We start from the raw sequence: 19,211 nt of genomic DNA on the forward strand, positions 1-19,211 counted from the left end.
TCCCATCCTGAATACATTTACACTTTATCCTTTAGAAGATACAAGTTATTCCCCTTCAACTTTTCTGGCAATATATATGTTTTGGAAAGGGATAAGATAGTGTCCTTTATGACTTGTGTGTGTTTCAGTCATGGTTTGAGGTAGCTAGTGTAGAAGAGTGTGAGTGAGTGCAGCAGACAGATCATGTCCGCAGGTCCTGCCTTTCCTCTCTAGTTGGATCCCTGTCTTTGCAAAGCCCACAGTAAGTGGACTGAGGAACGCTAAACACTGTCTGGGGGAAGGCTGCTGAACATGACAGCCAGTTAATAAGTGTATGGAAGACGAGCAAGTGCATGAAGGATTGGAGAGGGTGGATGGACAGGGGCAGCATTGTCTGTCTGACTTTTGAGACTTTGGTGAAAGCAAAGGGAATGAGAGGGGGAAGATACGTGAGGAAAGGAGGATAATATTGACTGTCGGGTGACGAGAGGGTAATAGGGGATCAGAGAGTCCAGCCACAGGACAATGAGCATTAGCGCCTGACTGGAATACAATGTGGAGAAAGGGATGGGTTTTTGACAACACAAGAGAGAGTTAAAAAAAAAAAAAAAGAAGAGTGTAATGTTTGTTCCAACTAGAGAGAGGTGTGGCGAAAGAAGGCGATAATGATGCTTACTTTACCCCCGCAGTGAGAGCTGTCAGCTCCAGGCGACACAGGCTGCTGGTGGGACACGGCCGCGATGCCACTCGGTGTGTTAACCCCCCAGACAACACCGACAGTACAGTATGTGATAGATTGCAGGTGTGTAATTACATGTGTGTGTGTTTTTGCAAGTGTGAGCGCCGGGGCACACGGCAGGGCTGTTTGTGGTCCTTGGAGCGTGCGTGTGCATATTGAGGCGCGTCTTTGTGTGACTTTTAGCGTGTCAATTTTTGTTGGCAGCGGTGAAAGCAGAGTGACGTGATTTTCCCCTCTAACAGCCTCCAGGAGTAATGATCCAGGTTATTGCAGATGACGTGTAACACCTCAACCCAGCGGGCATTGGCGCTGCAAAAAAAAACCTGTCCTTATAGGTTAGACTTCACGGAGACGGTTGTCTTGGTGGAAGCGTTGTGAGCACAATTCCTCCGTCTCCCAAACCTGTCACCTTCAGACGGGCCCCTCCTTATGTGGATAATGGTCTCCTGTCTATGCCGTGAATGATATCTGGACTCCATTGTGTACCCGTTTCCTCAGCTGTGCTATTGTCCTGCAGAATGCCTTTGTGAGCTTTTCTTTTTCTTTCATTCGGCGCAGGTACAACGTGCAAGCTGTATTCTAAGGTGCTGTAAATGAACAGACAAACACATCGGCAAAAGGTCCTATTTGCTTTCAATCCCCAGAGGGAAAAAGAGAGGTTCCTGACATTGTTCTGCTACTTTTCAAAACATTAGGATGGTTCCCTGTGAACGAGAGGAATAGAAAGACCTCCCGCACAAACTACCTGCCGAATCAAAGCGTGCCTAGCATTCTGGGGCTGTATATTCCTCAGGGAAGGACACAATACAAGCTTTCTGCAGCAACACGGGACACAGAGTAATAACAGCGCGGTATTGTTTTGGGCTGGATATTACCCAGGGCATCTCTCAGACAGTAGGGGAAACCTGTCCTGTTTGAGAAAAGGTCATTCTTTGAGAACCCCAACAGCTGAACACTGTGCTTTGACATGAATAACTGACAAACGCATGTGTACGGGTCTCGCAGGCCTCCAATTACTGTTTCATGCCGCTGTCCATCAAAGACAAATGGGGCAGGACCTGCCATAGGACCTTCAAGTTTCCAAAACAGGCAGCCTCAGAGTCCACCCTGTGCAGGAGGAGCTGCAAGCACTCTGCAATAATTGAGTTTGATCTAATGAAGGTAATGCCAAACTTGGGTTATTGTTTGCCTGAGGACAATGCGAGACAGTTGAATTCATTGCTTGGAAAGATGCCTCGGGAACTTCTTTGAAATGTAAAAATTGCATTAAACATTCCATTTGTATTAATTATGTTGTGCCTCTTATTAACATTGGCATGCTTAGCAGCAGCAGCCGTGCTGCCGGTAGAACGGGGCTTAGAGAAGCACTCCAAGCAATAATATTAGAGGCAACCATCCATGCCTGAGGCACACTAACACTGCCTGTGATGTCACTGAAGAAGTGACTATAGCTTTATTCTGAAGCATTGTGTCTAGACCTTTGGTCCTACGAGACATCAGTCACTCAAGGTACTCACCACTGGATTCAATTAATCAAAGCTTTAATTCAATCTGATGGTCGGGCCTCCCAGCTCTTAGCCTTTGAGTGGGTTTTAAGAGAGATGGAGTCTACTGGTGTACGGCCCGGTGTGGATTTAATGACTCTCCAGAGGTCATAGGTTAGACTCGCAGAGGAGTGGTGACTTGGGTCTAGAATGAAACACAAATATATAAGCTTGCACTTGTGAATTTGGGAAAATGTGCCAGGAAGTAGACATTCAGCTACTCACCTATCAGCTTCCACTAGAAACAAAGGGATAATCCTATATGTGTGCTCATGTGTGTGCACGGACACCCACAGAATACAATGTCAGAAGCCGACCTACAGTAGCAGGAGCAGACAGTTGTGAAATGCGGTGTGGATCCTCCTCAGTCTCATAAATAATGGACATTGGTGAAGCATCTGTCAACTTTTCTGTCAACCCTGTTCCAGATGGGAGTCAGACAGGCCAGGTCAGAGCAGCGTGTTACATACACATAACAAACCTCCATCCAGTGTGTCTTATGCACCCGCACCATGTTTACATCAGCCCACTGACACCCGCACTCACCTCCGAGCCTCAGCCTATCTGCTGATGTATTAGGTCCTGCACCCATCCTCCTCAACCATTTCTTCTTGGACCTGCTCTCCACTCACACACAGAATGTAATCATCGCGAGCAAAAGTGCAAGCATGCTCTGAAGACCTCCCCTTGGTTCCGTAAATAAAAGAGTAAAAAATACATTTCTATCTAAATACACAAATCTCTCAGAGTAAGCCCACCAGTAGCACCTCATCGCAGGGTGGTGGGGAAGTGATAAACACACTCCTCCACTGCCTTCAGTGTTTGTTGACTTAAATATGGCACCGCTCGCTTCACACTAAACACTTGCTGTGAGTTCCTCTCCCAAAGTAGCCGCGGACATCTGGCTCAGAGAGTTCTGGATGTGTTGACAACAGTCACGAAGGCAAAGGGAAGGGACAGTGAGCAAGCAAACGAGCGAAACCTGGGGTGTGTGCACTGGAACACATTTCAACAGCGGCTGGGTCTCTGTCTTGCTTCCCTTCCCTGCTGGCAGCTGGGTGGTAGGATGGGTGGATGGGGTGCTGCCGGGTGGCGGTTACTGTACGGCTGCTTTATGGACTAAAGCACTGTCTTCCCGGCCTTGTCGTAATAGAGGATTCAGCTCATAAAGCAGCATCATGATTTCCAATAAGAAGAGTTAGGGGAGAGTAATGAAGGTGTAAATCACCTGAGCCATTCTTTTTTTTCCTTCTTCTTCTTTTAATCTGACATTGGCAGTATCTCTCCCGCACTCTCTTTTTTTTTTTTGTTCTCTCTGCTCCCTCCTCCCCGACTCCCCCTCTCTCCCTTTGCAGTAATGGAAAGCCTGGCACTCTGTAATAAAGCAGAATGAGCAGCAGTATTAGTAAACAGTCTCTGCAACCATTCAGCCAGGTCCAACTCCTTTATTTTAGTGTGTGTGTGCGAGGTGTTTTTCATACCCCCGTATGGTATTAGGGCTGTGGGCGCGGGGGCTAATGAATGAGGAGGAATGAGGAGTATTTAATTCTAGCCTGGGAGAGGGGAGAGGCAGGGAGTGTTTGTTGGGGCTCCTCATAAGAACGCCTTTGTTTTGATTTTTTCACAGAGGCTCTGGACAAAAAGCCTTCTTCTTTTCAATGGCAGCGTTGGGAATGTAGATGCAAATGTGTTGCACACAAGCTTTGCACAGAGGAATAGGACCACACAGCCACCAGCAGGTCACCGTGGCTTGCCTCTCTCACTGGCCTTCCCTTAAATAAAGTCGTCATGAGATTTTTGAAATGGAGTCATGAGTTGCTTTGGAAAGCAGTCATCAAAAGAGAGGGTCCAATACCCCTGAGTTAAAATGCCAGGCTTGGAATCATGTTAAAATGTTCATTCCTCGCTCCAAATCGATCGTATGGGTCCCTGCTCTCCAATATCCATGGTCACCTTTGCTATAAAGTAGGGTATTACTTATTTAATGCAGTGGGGTTTCATTCTGTGACCACTGAGGAGAGGAAGGAAAAGAAATGTATCAAGTGACCTCAAAACACAAAGAAATGATGGCGGAGGATAATGAAAGAAGTGGCCTGAATTTTCAATACATATGAGTTCATGAGCGAGATTAGTTTCTTGAAGTCCGCCCATGACATTGGGTTGAATTATTTCCCTCGTCTGCCTTTTTAACTCCTGGTGCCCAGCGTGGTCACGTTGTTGCAGTATTGATTGTTTATCTGCAATGCTGTTGGGGGGAGGAAAAGGGGGTTTAGGGATAGAGGGGAAGGTGTCACAGGTGGAGATAGATAATTCAATATATCCTCTTTTGACTGCTGGTTTGGAATCTGGGGGTAAAACGAGGTGCCTGAACATATCCTATCTGGCAATAGTCCAAGTGTGAAATGGGAAATAGAAACTGGGGTGAAAACGTGAGTGCAATGTGGCCGCTGCTCGATAAGGCTGTCTCCTGTCTCCGAATAATTCAATCTCTTGCTCCGACCATTCTGGTAACTTGCTGGTGCCAACGTCGCCGTCCACCCACTCTCTGCCCCTGGGCCCGGAGCCCATATGGCCAGCTACAGTGTCTCTCCGTGACCTATGGCCGGGGCCTGTTGTTCAGCCAACCCCCCCGAGGAGCTTGGTAATTACAAATAAGCTGGAAGTCACACCAGCCACGAGAAAAGGTGAGTGTGATTAAGGATGTGTGTACAGCAAAGTTCAAGGGGTGCTCCAGTGGCATGCCAGCATATTGAATCGTGCGTCTCGGCAGGGCTCGGGAATCAAATGCTAACTTGGATCAATCAGGCTTCTTTGTTCATTAGAGTTCCCAGGAGTGGCAATAAAAAAAAAAGCAACCCATCACAACGCTCATTCCAATGATGAGGCCGCCGTCCCTCAGCGGTAACTAGCCGAGGTAAATAAACATGAGTCACAGTTAAGGTCAGAGGAGATCATGGCCGTCTGTTGTTCATCTCAGAGGACGCTTGAATCTGTTTTTGACGTGATTGGATTGAGAATGGTGCCCTCTTTTAAGCAGCAATACTGCAGGATTCATTCAAAATGCACGGCAACAAATGAAAAGCCAGAAAACATCCCCTTTTCATTTCTTGAGGAGCATCGCTAACAAAATATGTATTTATACAAGGCATTCAAATTCGGATGCCATCACAAATTGTGTGGCTTATTATTGAATCGTATTCATACAATGCGTATTACTTTCATTTGTTTTTATCCCAAGGCTGGGCTGATACCCTGGCAGAAGTCCTGCCTGTGACAAATGGCTTTTTCAACACTCGAATGCCTCAGTGGTTTTAGTTGGGTGCAGTTTGAGAGAATTGTGTCCAATTTAAGAACAGTCAAAAGCCATAGGATCAGTGAGCGTCATAGCTTATGAGTGTGTGTGAAGCCTCTGGTATTAATAATGTAAAAACGGTTGCTCCAAAGTGTCGCTGTGTTGTTTTATGGTGGGCGTCCAGGAAAGGTCATTACTCTTAGTCGAGGTGGAGACACATTTCGCCTTTTATTAGGGCCATATTTTAGGTGTGTGATGTCTTTGTTTTAGCTCCATGTATTATTTAGTGTTGGTTTGACAATTGTGTTTGTAGCTGTCTTGTTACTGACCCGTTGTTACAGTCGATATATGCTTGAATGGAAATGTTTCTCCACGTAGTTCCCTCTCAAGTAATTGTCACAACGGGGAGACTGAGACAAACGTGGGAACACAACTCCTTCACCGATTTTCAATTCACTGCGCCAAGTTTGACCTTTGTGTAGCCCAATCAATGCATCTGCTTCCAGAGACGCGCTATTCGTTTAAAAACAACAGCTGTGACGTGATCTAATATCATGGGTAAGGCAGTATTACAGAGGAACGTTTTTCATCCAGAATAATAGCTTTTAATGATTTAATTGAATGTGAATATTATTCCTGTCGATGGCCTTTTGCTCCAGTGTTCAAGGCTAAATGTAAAGAAGCTGACACTTGTGCTTCACTGCACATGGCATACACACAAACACTTGGGAGGCAAACATTGATTTGCATAGAGACGGAGGCTCCCATAACCACCAGTGTGTTACCACAAAGGCCTCAGTGGGGAAAGCAGGAAGCCGCCAGTCCCTCCACTGAGACTCCCCCCCCATCCTCCCTTCCCTCCCTCTCTCATTGTCAATCCCTCAGAAGAAAGCTGTGTAAGACCACACGGCCGCTGGTGACAAAACATGTGCTCTGGTGAACACACAGGAAAGCAAACAACCGAGGATGTCTCATCTGCTAACGTGTCACCGGATGAATGCCATTAAGCTATTATTTCTTTGCTCTTTATGTGCGAGGACGTCTCGTGCCCATTTGTTCTGCTGTCGAGCGAGGATGACCACATCTGTTTTCTACCGGCGCACTAGGCGTTATTAATCTTCGCAAAAGGACATTTAGCGAAATCAAACCTCCATTTATTAGCCCCCAGCGCGGGATTGGAGAACTGGCGAGGGGAGATAATGACTTTAAGCTCCCATTTAGCCAATTAATTTGGAGGAGTGGAATCAGAAACTGCACGCTAAAAAGTGAGAGTCTTTTGTTTATGATCACACAGTTCAGAGCCATATTTCAGGGCTGAAAGTCATTATTTGGCACTAGAGTTGGAACAAAATGATGCTTCCCTAATATACTAAGAGAACCTGGAGTGACTTCACAGAAGAGGGACCCTTTAAAATAATCTGCTGAGGGGATCCTCTTCAACTTTCGCCTCGCTCGGTGGTAAACAGAGATAAACACTGGTGCGAGTTCATAGAATCCCATCTTTGTTTTTTGTCAAAGTGACAACAGGGAGAAAGAAAAAGGGGGTGAACTAAAAAACAGAGCTGTGTTTGGAGAGCTGGCAACCCACAATTTAGTCCAGACTGTGGAGACGTAAAATCAAGTGCACTAGAGGAAGGGTTACTTCAGGAGCCCTCGGTGGGTTCTAAACTGGGCCACTCAGACAACGATTGTGAGAGCCTCGGATTGAGTGATGCAGGCTCTGCTGAATGATGGCACGGTGGAAATAACTAGAAAACAGGGAAAATAGGGGGCTCTCATTGACTTGGCCCAGATTGTATGATTTATATGGGTTATTTGGTATGCATTTGGGCAGCCAGGCAAGGTAATGTGTTTGCAGTGAGCTCTGGAGCGGTGCAGCGGGATGAATGTTGTGGGCACACCCCCGCCTCTGACAGGGATAGTTGGAGCTAATTTGTTTGGATTCAGTCAAAGGCAAAGTCGCACATACCTGCATGTCATGTATGATCAGGAAATTGATGACCACAATTTGAGGGTTATGTACCAAAGCCTTATTTGTCCTTGTTGTTTATTTTTTCAATTTTTCCTAAGTAATGTGCAGATTAACATTTGAAAATGTCCTTTTTGTTTAGAATAAATTGAAATGTTGGCAACACATTGAGAAAGTTAATGTGCTATTTAGAAGCAGAAAGGGGGACTTACAGAACCGTTAACTAAATCTTGGTGCTATTCCAGTGTTGTAGGTTGAATCCTAATTTGGACTAGAGGACTCTGGTGTTTTGCAGTACAGTGCTGACATTCAGTGAGGAATTCGCTTCAGCTTTGCATTCCAATTTGACTGGGGATTTTCAGCTGTTTATTTGCATGCATTTTATGATGATGATTTTGCCCTCCTCAATCCGTAGATGTTTTTCATCTTCCTTTGTTGTAATAGGCCCCATCTGTCTGAAATCTCCTTTTTAGTGATCAATTTCCGCGCTTTAATCTGTGAGGCGTGTGTTTGTGTATGTCACATTAGAGTGGGTGGAAGTTATTTTCAAGACAATGCGGCAGTATGTCTAGACGCTGTTTCTCAGCTGAACAAAACATCAATATATATTGACAGAATTCTGTTTGGTCGCATCTGTATCCATTTTGCTGCAAAGACAAGGGACACACACGGTTTGTTTGGAGAGCAAAAGTTCATCCAGCGACCCACTTTTTGGTTTATTAGCCATCAGGGAACTCTGTTGTGAACCACTAACCCACATGGGCAACCAGACAAATGGAGAGCCCCAGATTTGGGTCGAGCATACTGTTTTGCACTTGGGATCTAGCTGTACATTTCTACAGCGAGCGGCATAACATGAGTTGTGAATGACACCTTCTCTGAGGCTGAGCTCTCCTCACAAACTGAGGCGAGGTGGAGAAAGGGGGTGAGGTAGGGGAGGAAATGAGGAAGACAACGAGAGTAGATATGCTTGAACAACCTGCTGCTGACACCTCCGCACATTAGCAGCCTTTAAGGGTCTCCTCTGTGGATTGTAACATGACAACGTTACCTGTGGCACCAGTGCCCAACCTCCCCCCCCCCCCCCATCTCCTTTCCCTATCTCGCCCCCACTCTTCTCCGTTGCTCGTCCCCCTGGCTGACATTCTCTTCTCTCACTTTTAATTGCACCCCCGGGGCTCTTTCTGGGTTGCTGTGGAAGTCTTTGGCTCAACGGGCGCGATAGGGTGCTTTGCCGTGTCGCTCATATCTCTCGTTAGGGAAAAGAAAATAACAACAGAAAGAGAAGGGGGGGGGTAGAAAGGGGGGAGAGGACAGATGTAGGCCTACTCCGAGAGGTCACTCCCAAGTCTAGATTAGGCTAAAATAGCACCCAGGCCTATTTTGTAACAGCACATGTGCACTGGAGAGGCCATTAGCTGGCCAGATCCGATATGTATTGACAAATGCATTTGTGTGACTCTCTGCACGCCTGTCTCTATCTTCGTGGCCCTGTGTTCGATAAAACCAATAGATACATTTAATAGCTAATTGTCCAGATTCAAAATGTTATCCCAAGCAATTCTTTGAGCGTATAATCATGGGGCATTTGAATATTGGCAGCATACACATTAATCTTGCTTACCCAGGAGCCAAGCACAATGCAGTATCATTGCTCGATGGGCGACTCCACACAATCTGTGACAGGCAATTTAAAGCAATTTACTTTTTTCATTTTTTCATCAAGCACTTTTTTTTAATGCAATTAAATGGCACATGATATGAAGCGAAGACGGGGCAGGCGAGAGAGCGAGACAAAGAGAGAGTGAGCATGTGTGTAAAGAGGGAGAAAATAAAGGCAGCCTTGTGCTTGTTGTAAACACTGCCTCTTAACTGGGAGAATATAATTATGGTGTCATGTTCTATTACACACCTTCATTATGACGATGGTGCTCCCTGAGAAAGTGAACAGGGACTGACAAGACCTGTGGCTCCTTTTCAAAAATCCCCTCCAGCGACAGGGATACATGGAAGATCGGCTCTGCGACAGAAACGCACTCACTTTTTCCATGTCACCTTCTTTACAAATCGTTTTACTCTTGTTTCTATTTCTTTAAAGGAACATTCAGGTTTATAGGTGCATGGTTGGTGGTTATGTTCCATTGGTTTAAGTAACATTGCACCACCACGACTGACTTTGCAAGGTGTATTCAAAGGAACAGAATGCCAATGCAGAAATGTCAATAATAATCAGTAATACAACTTTGCCATTAACTGCAGTAATTACAAAGGTCAAAGTTGAACCGGGGCTTCAGTCTATGAACTGTCATGGATGCCTAACAGATTATGTTTCTTCGGCAATGCAATGTTGAGTGTCTGACTGCTCGTGTTTCATGACCTTCTGTCACCTAACCACTGTTTCTAAGTATTTATTGTTATCATTAATTTAGGTAATACACATTTTGCCATGGAAAGCGTACACGAGCACTAGAAAATAGATCAAAGTCCTAAAAAATTGGAAATCCTCGCTCCGTCTTTCTTCCGACTTCACTCTCATACATCATAAATATAAATAGGCAGGCATTTTGTCGTAGCCAATGGGCTACATGTGGCAGCATAGCATTCTTAACACGATGTGACATTTTTTGACGTAGCAAAATAAAGCTTTAGCTGACATACTCGTGGTCCATGTCAAGAGCATTATCAGGGCAGGAGGCTGTACAATATGGCTTCCAGGGTATGACAAATGTGGTCAAGGGGCGAGCACTCCTTAGGGGCGGCAAAGCCTTCCATACAGTGAAAGCATTAGCTTTCCACAGTGACATTATGAAGAAATCTATTGAAAAGGCCGACTTCCCAACTGCTGGGGGACTCGAGGTAGAAAGCTTCATGAGTCCACCCAAGAGACCGACTGGTATTTCCAACTGCGCCGAAGCCTACAGCAAATCAATAGCTCAAAGTCCCACATGCTCTCACCAGCGTCAATTAAGTAAATTCATAAAGTCGAGTGCACTGGGAGTTGAGGGAGGAGAATGAAAAAAGGGAAAACTAGAGAGCGAGAGCAGGAAAAAAGCATCCAGTCATGTAGCAGATTTGGATAGGAAACAGAGCTTCTGCCATGAGAGTTGTGGCTTAGCGAAAGTGGAGAGTGGTGGTCTATAAGAGACTATTTCTCCACAGGCATTATTAAGAAGCCTGACAGTCCATCTCACTTTCACCTGCCTCCATCAGCACACGCACTGTTGACCCGGGAGTCTTTCCCCCCCACTTGCTGAGCCAGGCAGAGGACACATGCAAAGTGACTGGCTTTCAGCAAAAAGCCCAATGATAATGCATATCAGCTCAGGCCTATGCAAGCAAAGTAGGCAGGGGCAGGGGCAGGGGGATGGGATGTGGCGACGGGAGGGGGGGGGGGCGCGCGCTATAAACTGCAACGCATGAGGGAAAAGAGAAAGATGGGACCTAACCCTCAGCTTCAACCGCTCACAATGTGCCTCATAAGGGGAAAGCAGGGCATGCCTTGGCTGCCTCTGGAAGACAGGTAGCGTAATGGATGGGCCAGTCTCCCAGCCTGACTGCTGACGCTGCTCCGACAGGACGTTTCTACCTCTCCTTCACTCCCTCTCTCCCCGTTTGCCCCGTAGTGTTGTCACGGTAACTACATCTGATTTCAAGAACTTTGCGTGTTGTGAATTTCTACCTGGCCGTCACATCTAGAGGGCATAAACAAACACTGCGATTGGAATTTGTTTAAAGAATAGACGAAGTGCATTGAGGCAGTTTGACGTGGACAGGTTTGCTCCAGAATCTACAAAGTCTTTCCAAGCAGACGTGCAATCATCCTCTCTCGATACAAAAGCAGCATTGATGTTGTTGACTTAAAAGCAACTTGAACCACAACCAGTTGCGAAACTACAGAGGTAGTTAGGACTGTCAGTACTCGAGTCAGAACTTGTACAATAGTAAACAATGTCTATCAAAAATTGCTCTTTGATTTCACCTTTCCACCAGGTGTGTGAGGCCTGCAAACTGCCGCATTGTGAGGAGCGGTTTGCAAGCATCATTACATGATGTTGGACTTGGTGCACTTAGGGATGGTCTTGTAGTCAAAGAAAACAGTCGTCATGAACCAGTGCCAGTTGAACAGACAGAGCCACATAGCTAAAGGCGGACACATTTATCGAACTCTTTATTGTGTTTTGAACTGAACCCTCCCGCAAACAGCCCGGCGAGAAATGAAGCTTCTGTATTTCGTTTTTTGAGCCAACAAAGACACCCAGCCGACATCAATACCCCCGTACTAAAGTTACTATAAAGCTTTCTCATTCAATGCTGGCAGACATCTGTTTGTAAAAAGGTTGTTCTGTGACATTGCTTGGCGGTTCGTCTTTATTTCTGTGGTCTCCGATTTTCAGATACTAAACTTAGCGCTAGTATCTAAGACAAAATTGTGGTATTGTGACAGGACTCCTGCTTCTACTCCCCTTCCTGCACCTTTCCTCTTTCTTCGCTCCACTTCCCTCACTCAGTCTGTCTGGCTCTGCATGCAGGTCAGGGTATTTAATTCATGTCCAGAGACATTGTTTCCTAATTCTCCGACATACTGTGCGAGGAAAGACTTGCCATACATTGGTGCTAGATTGCATCCTCCTCTCCCCCACACGCCCCCTCTCCCTCCACCCGCCTTCTGAGAGTGTGCGATACCGAGGAACGTTGCAGACGCTCCCCAGCGGGCCCACTGATAACCCTCCTACCAAGCCCCAGCCGAGGAACACTGGCGGCCTGGATATCTTCCAGCCGCGAGGAATAATGAGAACAAAAGCAGAATACACGGCCTTCTTTCTCTTTCTTCCTACCCCTCCTTCTCCTCCACCTCCGTCCTGCTCTGTTCCTCTTGTTCCGTTTCCTTCACATATTAGCCAGCGCGTTCTGCATTGGCTCCAAAGGAAAAGGAGAAATGATTGAGGGACGGAAAGCGGACAGATTCCACTGCTCACATCAGAGCCCTATACTCTGTGGTTTGCAAACAGTCATTTTGTTCGCTATCTTTACACTGATCTTCAGGTAATAAACTGGAGTTGACATTGCCCCGGGTCTCCATTGGCATTCAGCTGGGTTTGATAACAAAGTGTGCCCAAGCAGATTGTTTAAAAAGATAGAACAGGCCGCTCCACGAGCCTTGCACTCTATTAGATGTTGATTCAGGGGCTTAATGCAGATAAAGTAGCTCTACACGTGCTGAACAGGATGTAAGCCAATACATTGATGTGTAATATTTCTAATCTGATATTTATCAGGTTAGGCAGTACTCAGCCTGCCCATCAATCACTTGACTGACAGTCAACCTACAGTACGAGTGTGCACATGAATGTATAGCAGGGCGGGTGTGGATGGGAATGTGTGGACGTGTGGCAGCAGAAAGTCAACCACTGACATACAGATTTCAGATCAGCTCTCCAGCTTTGCCTTTATCTGTCTCATGCCTCTTTTTCACCAGGAGCTGACACATGTCTATTTAACCCATTATTAATGTATTCTTTAAACAATGTATGCATTATTTTTATTTGTTGATACATGTTTTACTCTAGGAAGGCTTTTTCGTGTAATAGTCAAATGTAATTCGTCCCCTTAGACCGAGCATTTTTTGGAAAGATGTAATTGCAGAAACAAAGAAACAGTCTGAACTCAGAAGATGGAGACGGGAAAGAAAAGCATTTTTTTCTTATAGTGAAATACATTTTGCTTGATTTAATTTGATGATTCAATTGATTGCGTTATTTCTTATTTAAAGTGTTGGTTCATGGTTAACTTATTATATACCTAGCCCTAACAATTTCATAGATACATCTCTATTGATTTCCCCTCCCCATCTTGACTTGGTCCTTACTGAATTTTACTGCATCTTCAGAAAGCCTGGAACACTGAGCTGCTTTTGAGTGCAGGTTAGGAAAGTACAGTAACGAACCACTGCTTCCCCTCCTGATACTGACACTCTGTTTTTCTCTGTAAATGTTCCAGGTGCTGTTTTTCCGCCCCATGTGACTGAGAGGAGCCTTCTCTGCTTCAATAGATTACAGCATGTGGACTGATCTGATACTCTGACCAAGAACCACTGGACATAGACCACTGCGGGGGGAGAAGAAGGCTGTGGTGGTGTGGCCATGGATAGAAGGAGAGTTTGCGTATTGATGGTGCTGTGGGTTATGGCCCACCTCAGCTCTCCTGGTCACGGGCTCAGGGCCCTGCGGAGAACTACAGGGGGGCACAAGGGGGCCGCAGGACTGACGGGTCAAGACGCCAATGGAGTGCCGCTGAGGCGATCCAAACGTGGATGGATGTGGAACCAGTTCTTTTTGTTGGAGGAGTACACCGGGTCCGACATGCAGTATGTCGGAAAGGTAATTAAAGAACAATTTTTTTCCTTTGTCAGACACACAGAGGACCTCAATGCCACATCAGTTTTACACCGAAGTATTATTACATCCAATAATCAAACAAAAGCACAGGGATAATAACATCCCACACCCTTGAGACATATTTAATTAGTCAGATTAATTAGCAAAACTGTGTTATTTTCCACAAGTGACCACAATAGTCTGTTGTCTCATGTCTACAGAATATTGTATCAGATCAGACTTTGTTCATTATTTGATGAGATGACTTCCTAATTCAAAATAATATTTTTTTTTTACTATGAACAAAATACTTCATATAACAGATCACATTGCATTTACTGAGAGTCAGGTGCCTTTTTATCAGAAGTGTCCCTGGGATCAGTTCTAAGTAGAAGAGTAATAAATAACAATGCATCAGATGAAAGAAATCTAAATTCTATTATGGGACCAATCCAAACCTGCTGTTTTCAGTTTGTTCAGAATGACTAAAGGAAGCACTGCGTATTTGATTTGAGCAGCTAACCATCTACTACAGTTGAAAGAAAAAGAAAGGATTGTCTCAAACTGCATCATTAGAAAGCCGAAGATACTCTGCGCGGTTTTCCGTTGTGAGTGAGCTCTATGAAGTCCATCTCACAAATTGTTAGTTCTGTAACACGGTGCATCAAATCTGCAGTCTCCCCCCCCCCCCCCCCACAGTCTGAGTGCTCTCTTCAATGTTTGTTTATTCTTCTGGGATTTTTTTTCCTCGGAGCCACTGTGTACACAACAAAACATGAACTTTTCACATGCCGGCATTTGAAAAGTAGCTTTTTTAGATCATTTAAAAAAAAAAATCTCATTACAGTATGTAGTCTTATCGATACATATTTATGAAGTTCTACTATTGTTCCGTTAATCCAAATGAATGCAAATTTCACCAAATACTGCTTTATTTGCATTTTAAAGTCCTAGAACAAACTGAATTTGTGATACACAATTTTTAAAGTTTATTTTTTAACCAAAAGGGGGACAACCTAACTACCTGTGGTGGCTTTTCTTAGTAGCATAATGGATTCATGGATAATGTGTTAAAATAAATAACATCCTATTACTGTTTCATTCTGTCTCTGCAAATACAAGAATCAACCCGTCATCGGAGAGTAGACATGACATGATACGCCGATCGGCTAATGCTCATGAATGGGACTTCCTTCCATCCATCCTCAGGCTTTTTTTGCTGTCGCCTGTCCGATACATATTGTGCTTGCTGTCATCTTTGCGGCTGCTTGCGTGATGTCAATTCCACTCACATCATGCCGTCCGAGAGCGGCTGTCTTGCCCGACAGTAAAATATGACTTCCTCCGAAGGTATTATTTGTTCAACAATATGAAAACATAGTGTCGACCCAGATAACATTGGGGAATGTACAAGAAGACGGGCCAGCTAATGCTTTACATGCAGCGGAGCGGAAGTCAAGATATCAGTCTCCTCTCCCACCCTACTGTAATTGAGGAGATTGTGAAGCGTGGGGGCAAGGTCAGGACGAGTGAGAAAGGAAGAAAGGGGGTTTTGTGCGAGGAGTTGAATGGGGCTGGTGCTTTGCATTCCGATCGTGTGTCCATGGAGGATAGAGTCGTCCAACCAAATGAGATTCTGCAACATACGTCCTCCCAAAGTGAGGGTTGACTTTCAGCCCCTGTCTTAAAGGATTACAACGCTCAATATGGTATGAGGCGGGCAAATACGAGAAAGAACAAAAAAGTTGAAAAGAACCAAAAAAAGAAGTGAATGAAGATCAGAAGTAAGTACCGAGCATGATCAAACCACTTTGTCTTCAGAGCACGCTGATTGATGTGCCACTCGTCCTTTAAGCTTGTAAAAGGACTAATAGCGAAAGAAGAATGGATTATCTGAGTGTGGTATACACTTAGAGAACCAGAGGCTTTGGCCTAAGAGTCCGTCTCCTGAAGATGCCATTAAGGCATCAACCTTCGAGCACCACACTTAATCATGACTCTGAATGCTTGTTGTCCCCCCCCCCCAAGTACATGCAGCTGGGAGCTTCTCCACAGTGTTAGCTCGCGAGCCAGTTGTCTCATAGGATTGTAGTTGGTGGATCTTATCTGATTGCAATTACTGTTTGTTAATTGCTTGATTAAGTACAAGTGATGAATAAGGCCCTAAACGGTATGAATAGCTTTCGAGTTGAACACGTGCCTCAACAAAGAGAACAACCATCTGCATCCATATCCTCAGGTGGAGGCCATATCCGCATCAAGTGGGCCTGAAGAAAAAAAACAACAATACCAGAAACACAAAAGGGAAGGCTTTTGTCATTGCAAGTGACATCACTGCAACCAGAGAACACAGCAGGGAACAAAACCACTTTTGTTAGTGGAGAAAAAAATGAATTGGAAATAACACAATGGCAGGTTATTATAAACAAGGGAGCAGCTTTTGACACACAGTAAAAGATAGAATGATGAAACTACACTTGAATTACAACATCCCGTCTCCGGTTATTTGGTAAACTCAATCTCCCCCGGTTGCTTTTTTTCGAAGGCGTTATCGAGTTGTGAAGTGCTAACAAATGAAAGTTTAATCTTTCCTGAGCAAGCGTAACAATGGCAGTTGGAACAGGAAGGAATTAAGGGAAGCGATCGAGATGAAGGGGAACAGGAGACTCCACCGGTGTCTTGTTGTGGAGCTGGTTGGCTGCTAATCTTGATAATCTTGCTGTATTGCCCAACAATTTATTTTTTTTCCTGCAGGAGGGGGAATCGTACACTGCCTCTCATTAGCACGCGAGCTGCATACAGGCCTCCGAGGATCCGCGCTGTCACTGGGGGAAGAGAATATTTGTTTATTTCATTATTTCTTACTTTACCAAAGGGCACACATCCACTGAAAATGGTTAATGGCCTGTGGTTTAGGAGTGTTTGTGCTGTACTATCATATCTCATAAAGTATTTACAGCCCCTGATAGGCCCCAGTGGTTCTGGGTCTGCCGGGTAGACTCTTCAACACAGTCCCTAGCAAGTGAGCAATGTTCTCTGAATGTGAACAAACACACCAGCGTGCACGCAAACACACACACACACACACACACACGCACACACGCACACACACACACACACGTCCGCCTCCAGTAATGGGCTGGAAATCAGAGGAAATAAAAAAGCGGCAGATGAACACAGACATAATATTCTTCCCAGTCCTGAATACTCAGCGGTTGAAGCGACCTGGGGGAAAAGACTCAAGCGTCTTATGGCAGCCGAGCGGAAAGGTGCAGGGATTGTTTGTTTTTGTTTGTTGGGGGGTGGGGTGATTGTTGGTCTCTGTTCCCCTCCCCCCCCCCCCCCACTACCAGCTGCTCACCTTGGCAAAGAGGCAAGGAGTTTGCAATATGACGCCGGGCTGGCTGTACCCGCGCCATGGCAACCTCTGCGGTCTCCAGCCGCGGCTTGGAGCACACATTGGCAGTGTTTGTTGATTAGGCGATAAGTTCCTGCGTGTGTACTGGGGGGGGGGCGACTTCAATTATGCTCTTCTCCTGCGACGTGTGAGCAGCGGAGGAAAGGGTGTGATGAGGTCATGCAGCGACGAGGCCCGGCAAACATCTGTCTGACAATGTTGCAGGGGGCGAGGCGATGTCGGCGCGAGATACTTTCGACATCACTACAACATCTTGCAATTGTTTTCATGCTATCGCCTGCCCACTACTGTTTGCACACCCGTTGATTTTGACGGGGTGAGATTAATTCATTTCTTATCATCAAACAGCCAAGCTTTGTATCTACCTTATGGACCCCATAGATAGTTTTAATGTAATTATACAATCTTAAAGGTCACCTACTGTGAAAAATCCACTTTTTTATTTATTTTATACAGAAACATGTGTCCCCCTCTGTGTAAAGACATTCTGAAAATGTCAGGAAAAAATATTTGCTCACTTTTTGTCCTGATCCATTTATATAAAAACCTGTCTGAATCATAACGATTTTTTTGGCTTATGTAACCATTAGCCAATCAACAACCAAGGTAACCCCCCCCCCCCCCCCCACCTTATGACCTGAATCTCCACCTAGAGCACCATTGTGTTCTTTTTAACCAAATCTCTCTCAGAGGGGCATGGGAAGGGGCTCCTTGTTTTCATCTAAAGTAACAGACAGAGAATCAGCACTTTGGAAACAGGGCTGAGACAGAGGGGATTATGGGTAATGCTACAATGCATGATATGTTTGGTATTTCGAGCCAAACACTTCAGAGACATGTTTTGTATAAATCTGAGAACTATAATATATTGAGGAAAAAGAGTATAATAGGGGACCTTTTAAAAAACGACTCCAAAAAAGAAACAACAGTGAGGACACGACCTCAGCTACGGCCCTGTAGCAAAGTAAACAAACTGTTGAGAATTTCTTTTAATTAAAAGATAACATGCTGGAAATTATGTATGGCACAAAGAACTAAAGATGTCAGAGGTCCACAAAAGAGGAAATATATGTTAAGGGACATTTCACCTTTGAGTCTCTGCCGCTCTGATGGCATATCACAAGTTTACACATCAACGCACATTTGATAGGCTATTTTTGTGCGCAGTCTGAGGCTACCATCTGGCTTCATAGAAGGCAGCCAGTTCTCGACAGGCCAGGACACAAGGCCTTAAAGGCTAACTGGCTAATTGCCCTTAGCAGCCCATTTTCAGTGCCATCTTTTGGGCCTAACTTGAGTGAAGAACAAATGGCGGCCAGATCGAGTCTGCACTAACATTTGCTGCACTTGAAGCTGATTAATTTCACAAACAAAGACGGCTTGCTTCTAAGTTCTCACGCACAGATGTCTGATGAGTACCACTTCACTACTCAGCCCACTTCAAACTGAAAGATGGAGCACATAGGAATAGAAATAAATATCTTCTACTGTGAAAAAATGCCAACCATTTGAAATCACTGCTGAGAAGGCTAATTGAGTGGAGGGTTTTGAAATATATAGCATTGTATTGATTATATAATGGTTTCAGTAAATGAACATTAGTTTGCTTCACAGCTGATTCACTGCCAAGACATATTTTGTAGTCATGTTTGCCTTTGAGCCTTATTTTCCTAGAACTCCACTCATTTCAAAGAATCTCTAACTCAAGTTTCATGTTTGATTTTTTGAAAAAGAAATCACTTTTTCTTGCAAAGTTGTTTTTAAAGAAAGAAGAAGAAATATATTTAGATTACATTAGTTAGAAAAAACATAATTTATGAGATTATTGATGTAATTATCATGTAAATATGAAGGTACCACATCACTTTAAGAGTAGAAATGGGAAAAAGCTATTTG

At 44.8% G+C, this 19,211-nt stretch overlaps 1 protein-coding gene across 2 annotated transcripts in view; it reads left to right on the forward strand.

The window, feature by feature from the left end:
- LOC307026123 (cadherin-6-like) overlaps positions 1-19,211 on the forward strand; it is a 572,233-nt gene that overhangs the window by 521,702 nt on the left and 31,320 nt on the right. For both annotated transcript variants that reach the window (XM_079661270.1, XM_079661269.1), the window contains one exon: positions 13,521-13,900. In XM_079661270.1, the coding sequence (XP_079517396.1) occupies positions 13,664-13,900 (237 nt within the window). In that variant the 5' untranslated portion in view covers positions 13,521-13,663. The remainder of the gene's footprint in view (positions 1-13,520; positions 13,901-19,211) is intronic.

The sequence above is a fragment of the Notothenia rossii genome (assembly GCF_949606895.1).
Source record: "Notothenia rossii genome assembly, chromosome: 12".
In the NCBI taxonomy this organism is placed as follows: domain Eukaryota; kingdom Metazoa; phylum Chordata; class Actinopteri; order Perciformes; family Nototheniidae; genus Notothenia; species Notothenia rossii.